The following is a 6136-nucleotide window of genomic DNA, read 5'->3' on the forward strand; positions in this document are numbered from 1 at the left end:
CATAGGGATTAGTCTGAGTCACAACTTGGCTCAGATGAATGGACTATTGTCCGTCCGCCGTCCGAAAATAGGCCTCCACCGACGCTTGACCTGTCAGTCACTCGCTTGACCAGTCGCCGTTGATGCTGTCCTTTTCTTGGGGACAAAAAAAACTGAGTCACAAAATGTCACCGTGACGGAAGAGCGTAGAATAAACGCCCATTAGGACATCCATCCTCATTATATTCCCTAGGCTTCTATGTATTCCTGCATGGCAGAAGGAGGGTTGGGCTATAACACCCTTAGTAGTCCCTTCGATCTTCATTATTCTCTGTATTCCTGCATGACATTAATAATTTACCAGAAATGACAAGTTTCTTTTAAAAAAATATTTATTTAATAAAATATGTATTTTTAATTATTTCCTTTTTTGTAAAAAGCATAATAAAAACACACTGGCAACAACTCATATCACATTAATTCAAGACACGTTCATCAATTTGTCGTACAAAACATCGCAATTAGTGCTGTGGACCGAAATAAATAGATATTAATTATTATTATATTGCTTTTCTGCACACAATAAATACACAAAATGATGGAATAATAATTTTTGTTTAAGACACTAAATCTAATCATTAATTAAAAATTAATTAATTAATTAAATTTAAAATTATATTAAAATTAAATTATATTAAAAATTAAATTAAATTAAAAATTTAAATAACGAGTGCCTGAGTTTGCTTGCTTTTCCTCATCCCTCCAGGTTCATTTTCCTTTTGTGCTATTAATTAATTAACTAATTAATTAATTTGTATCCCACATTCTCCCATAAATTAACAGTCAATTTTTAATTTTTTAAATTTTTTTAATTACACAATTAAAATATCAATCGAACAGAAAATCAGGGAACGAGGGAAATAATTAAATATTAAACCAGCAATTATTATGTTGTCAATTAAATTGACTAATTAAGAATTTTAAAAAAACCAATTGACAATTTTTAATTAAAATAGGATTGATTACTTTCAGAGAACAGTTTTAATCGCTCAATATTTATTCAATATTTAAATAAATATTTATTTAAATATCAAGTAAATTTTTATGCAAAAAATAAATCACTTGATATTAAAATAAATATTTGTTTAATACATCAATAAATATTTGATATTGAATTAAAAATTTATTCAATACTTAAATAAATATACTGAACAAATAAATTTATTGAATACTTAAATTAATATTCAAATAAATATTTATTTACTATTCAGATATTTATTTGTTAATATTTATTTAACATTGAAACAAATATTTGCTTAATGTTTAGATAAATATTTAACCAAATATTTATTTAAAATTCATATAGATATTTATTTAATCTATAAATAAATAATTTAATAGTTAAATCAATATTTATTTAATATTCAAATAGATATTTATTTAATCTTTAAATAAATAATTGATTAATAGTTAAATAAATATTTATTTAATATTTAAACCAATATTTATTTAATGATTAAACAAATATTTATCAAACGTTTAAATGAATATCTATTTAGTATTTAAACCAATATTTATTTAACATTAAATAAATTTTTAATAATATTATTAATATTTAATATTGATAAATATTTAATCAATATTAATAAATCAATATTAATATTGATTAAATATTTAAATAGATATTTATTTAAAATTTAAACAAAAATTTGTCTAACGTTCAAATATTAAAATCAATATTTATTCAATATATAGATAAATATTTAATATTTTAAATTTTAAATATTTAATATTTAAATACATATTGATATTTAAACAAATAATCTAATATTTAAATGAGGTAGATCAATTAGTCCCATTCGTTTCCTCGTTCGTTACCCTAATAGACCAAAAATAAATAGGTATTATTACTATGGTTATAAATACAAATGTGGATACGGCTTAAATGCCCCCCAAAGGCAGCAGAACCCCATATAAAATCCAATGCTAAGCCGGGTCGGCCTTGGACAGGATTCGGATGGGAGACCGCAGAGGCCATATTTCAAGGAAAGGGACCCTATGAAAAACCCTATATAAAATCACTATGTTGGCAGGAAACTCGCTGCGTAGGATCCTATGCAGGGCCAGCCCTGGATAGCGTTCAGAGGGGAGACCGACGGTCAAGGCTTCGGATTCGGAGTGGACATCTGGACATTGGTCCGAAGTTGCGGCCGTCGGTCGACTCCAGCGACGGTGAACCTTTTCGAGCGCCAAAACCAAAAGGTGAAAGGGGCGTGGCATCCGCCATTTTTGTGCGGAAGAGGAGGAACAGGCGTACTCTCGTGTTTCGCCGCCGCCATGTCTCTAACCCTGACCCCGCTGCGTTTTCACGTAATCCCTGCGTGAAAAAGACCGCATTGTGGAATAAGAGTCCCAGAATAAGGCACAAAACGATGTTGGCGTCGGCGTCGGTGCGCTTTCTGTACGCTCACGTCTGCTTCTTGCGGCAGTGCCCCAAGGCAGCGGCAGCGTGCGCAATGACTTTGGCGTAACTCCTCAGCACCTGGCACCCACGCTTCTTCTTCTGGAAGATGTCAGTGCCAGAGTTGTCGCCGTACACGACGTCGACATGGCGCACTTTGTACTCGGAGCAGAGGAGACAGGTGAGGTTGGCGAGGAGTCCGCGCGCGACTTTGGTGGCATTGCGGAGGTGCTTCATGAGTGCCGCTTTCTCGTCCTTGTCGTCGCCGAGGTTCTCCTGGTCCTTGGTGATGTTCCCCAGCGACGCGTTGAAGAAGGCGAAGATCTTGTACAGCGACAGCAGCATCTCCTTCTTCTCGCTGGCTTCATCGACGAACGGCGGGAAGCTGCGGTCGGCGGCGCAGAACACGTCCGGGTTCTCTGTAAATGGCGGCCCTTGACGCTCCAGCTGGAAAGAACGAGAAACGGCGTGAAAGAAAAATGTCGCATTCTCTGTATTCCCACATGGCAGAAGGAGGGTTGGACTGTATGGTCCTTAGGATTCCCCTCCATCTCTTGGGTTCTGTGTATTCCTGCATGGCAGGTCAGACTACATGGCCATTGGGGTTACCCTTCCAAGTCTAGGATCCTATGTATTCCTGCATGGCAGAAAGTGGATCTGACTCTATGACCCTTAGTAGTCCCTTCCGACTCTAGTGTTCTATGTATTCCTTCATGGCAGAAGGAGGTTTGGACTATATGGCCCTTAGTAGTCCCTTCCGACTCTAGGGTCCTATGTATTCCTGCATGGCAGAAGGAGGGTTGGACTGTATCGCCCTTAGTAGTCACTTCCAACTCTAGGATCCTATGTATTCCTGCATGGCAGAAGGAGGGTTGGACTATATGGCCCTTAGTAGTCCCTTCCGTCTCTAGGATCCTATGTATTCCTGCATGGCAGAAGGAGGGTTGGACTATATGGCCCTTAGTAGTCCCTTCTGACTCTAGCGTTCTATGTATTCCTGCATGGCAGAAGTAGTCCAATCCCTTTTCCGTTCCACGCCAGACCCCCAACGTACGTAGGTTTTGAAGAGCTTCTGTGCCGACATGTTCAGCTGCGCCACTTGGCACTGGATCTGGTCGAAGACGTTTTGGCGGCATGGGCGCACGCCATCGCACATGGAAGCATCGTCGCCGTCGTTGCGCAGGAAGAGCGCTCTGGCGCCAACCGGACCTCCGTGCGCGGTGAAGAAGAGGAATGTAATTCCTGCACGGAGGATGAAAAAGAATAACAAGTGAGGTCCATGATATCAATAACCAATCGAACGGTTTGATTGATTACAAGCGTGACCCGGCGCAAAATGGCGACAACTGCGCCGTAAAATACGCCGCTGAATGTTACAGAGAGCATCCCAACCAAGGTAGTCTTTGTCATTAATAATCGAATCGAAGTGTAAGAGTGAACCATGCCTTCGTGCACCGGCATGTCCTCCATTTTGTTCCCGGCGCTTCGACGCGGTGCCGTTGGCTGCGTTTTTGTGCTCCATGTCTGTTTCCTTGCCACTTTTCCCTCACGGAGGCCACCCACGTCTCTTTGCTGATTCATTAATGGCGACGTCATGAGAAATCCCCCGTCCATTACTCCGCCGCGCCAAGTTGGCGCTGTTCCCGGGCTGCGCATAGCGCGACACGTCAAGCGGCGGAGGAAGCGGATGACAGCAGAGAGAAAGCAGGACAGCTCTTTGGGCTGACAGGGAAAGGATGATGAGTAGTAACCCATCTGCATGTAATAGTAACCCCTACGTGTCCAAATGCATGCTTTCAAAGACACCACTGACTCTCAGTAGGGCCTCAGGCCCCTTAGTAGGGACTCAGAACCCCTTAGTAGTGACTCAGAACCCCTTAGTAGTGACTCACAACCCCTTAGTAGGGACTCAGAACCCCTTAGTCGGGACTCAGAACCCCTTAGTAGAGACTCACAATCCCTTAGTATGTCCTCATAACCCTTTAGTAGGGACTCAGACCCCTTAGTAGGGACTCAGAAATACTTAGTAGGGACTCAGAACCCCTTAGTAGGGACTCCAACCCCTTAGTAGTAACTCCAAGCCCTTAGTAGGGACTCACAACTCCTTAGTAGGGACTCAGAACCCATTAGTAGGGATTATGACCCCTTAGTAGGGACTCACAACCCCTTAGTAGGACCTCAGAACCCATTAGTAGGGACTCACAGCCCATTAGTTTGGACTCTGACCCCTTAGTAGGGACTCCAAGCCCTTAGTAGGGACTCTCAACCCCTTAGTAGGGAGTGCAACCCCTTAGTAGGTCCTCCAACCCCTTAGTAGGGCCCACAGTATGCTTTACTACAGGTTGTAATTTGGGACACTTAAAGGAGCTTTCTGAGATGCTGAACGTAGGGAAATAACTTGGCGCTTTAGTTAGTGAGTTAGTAGGACCTCTGAGTAAGAGACTTTGGAAATGGAGAGAAGTACCCTTGACTTAGTATTTATTAAAACAATCCTATTTTAATATGAATTATTATTATTATTGTTATTATTATTATTATTATTATTATAATAATTATTATAATAACATAATATTATCATAATATTATTAAAATATAATATTATTAATAATAATAATTAAAAAATTAATTTGATAATTAAAAATTCATATAAATTAATTTGATGATATAAAATTCATATAATATAAATTAATTAATTTGATATAAAATTATAAATCCTGTTTTAACATAAATTAAAATAATCAATATAAATTTATTGTTATTATAATAAAATTACAATAACATTTTATTATTATTATTATTATTATTATTATTATTATAAAATAATTAAAACACTTTCCTCTCATCCTTTTTTTGTGTAGATTTGGAGCGGTGACATCATGCGCCGCCGTGCGCCGATGAAATAAAAATAAATAAACATAAATAAATAATAAAAATATAAATGAATAACAAAAATAAAAATAAATAATATAAATAAATATAAATATAGAAAATATAAATAAAATAAATAAAAAGTAATAAATATAAATAAATAATAAATATAAATAAACAATAAACAAATAATGTAATAAATAAATAATAATATAAAAAGTCAATAATAAATATAATATAATAATATTAATAAATAATAAATAATAAAATATAATAATATAAATAATAAATAATTATATAAAATAAAACTAAAACCAATTAAAAATTATTCCAAAATGGAGGGTGAAAAATTTCCGTATCCGTTACCTGTCAATATGGCGGCGCTCATGGCGTCCGGCGGCGTCCTGCGTCGGAGTCCGATATTCACCTTCGGATATAATCGAAATCAAATTAAAAGTGAGCCTCATTGCGAAGAAGTCAGGGTTTAAATAGTCTGAAAGGAAGAAGAGGAGGAAGGAGAAAGAAAAGGGGAGGGAGAGATAAATATCAATGAAACGAAAGGAAAGAAAGAAAGAAATAAAGAAAGAAAGGGGGGGAGTGTGGGAAAGGAAAGGAAGGAGGAGGGGGAAAAGAAAAAGAACGAAGAAAGAAAGAAAGAAGAGGTTTGAGGTCATCGTGTTTTGTGGTTTCGGCGGGGAAAGAAAAAAAGGAAAGATGAAATAAATAAATAAGTAAACGAATAAAGTAAAAACGAAAGAATTTTATTTGAGGAAGCTGCCGATTTCGAAACGCTTTGGTGCCTCCTAGCGGCCAATTGCAAGATTACTG

At 37.0% G+C, this 6136-nt stretch overlaps 1 protein-coding gene across 3 annotated transcripts in view; it reads right to left on the reverse strand.

The window, feature by feature from the left end:
• Window positions 1–1696: 1696 nt before the first annotated feature.
• Window positions 1697–6136, reverse strand: part of LIF (LIF interleukin 6 family cytokine) — an 8958-nt gene continuing 4518 nt past the window's right edge. Inside the window, exons 1-4 of one of the 3 annotated variants that reach the window (XM_042480180.1) lie at window positions 5675–6130; window positions 3886–4162; window positions 3495–3682; window positions 1697–2887 (exon numbers count right to left, since the gene is read on the reverse strand). In XM_042480180.1, the coding sequence (XP_042336114.1) occupies window positions 2447–2887; window positions 3495–3682; window positions 3886–4096 (840 nt within the window). In that variant the 5' untranslated portion in view covers window positions 4097–4162; window positions 5675–6130 and the 3' untranslated portion in view covers window positions 1697–2446. Of the gene's footprint in view, window positions 2888–3494; window positions 3683–3885; window positions 4963–5674; window positions 6131–6136 lie in introns of those variants that run through there. The other 2 variants (XM_042480181.1, XM_042480179.1) reach the window with 2 other exon arrangements.

The sequence above is a fragment of the Sceloporus undulatus genome, chromosome 7 (assembly GCF_019175285.1).
Source record: "Sceloporus undulatus isolate JIND9_A2432 ecotype Alabama chromosome 7, SceUnd_v1.1, whole genome shotgun sequence".
Taxonomy (NCBI): domain Eukaryota; kingdom Metazoa; phylum Chordata; class Lepidosauria; order Squamata; family Phrynosomatidae; genus Sceloporus; species Sceloporus undulatus.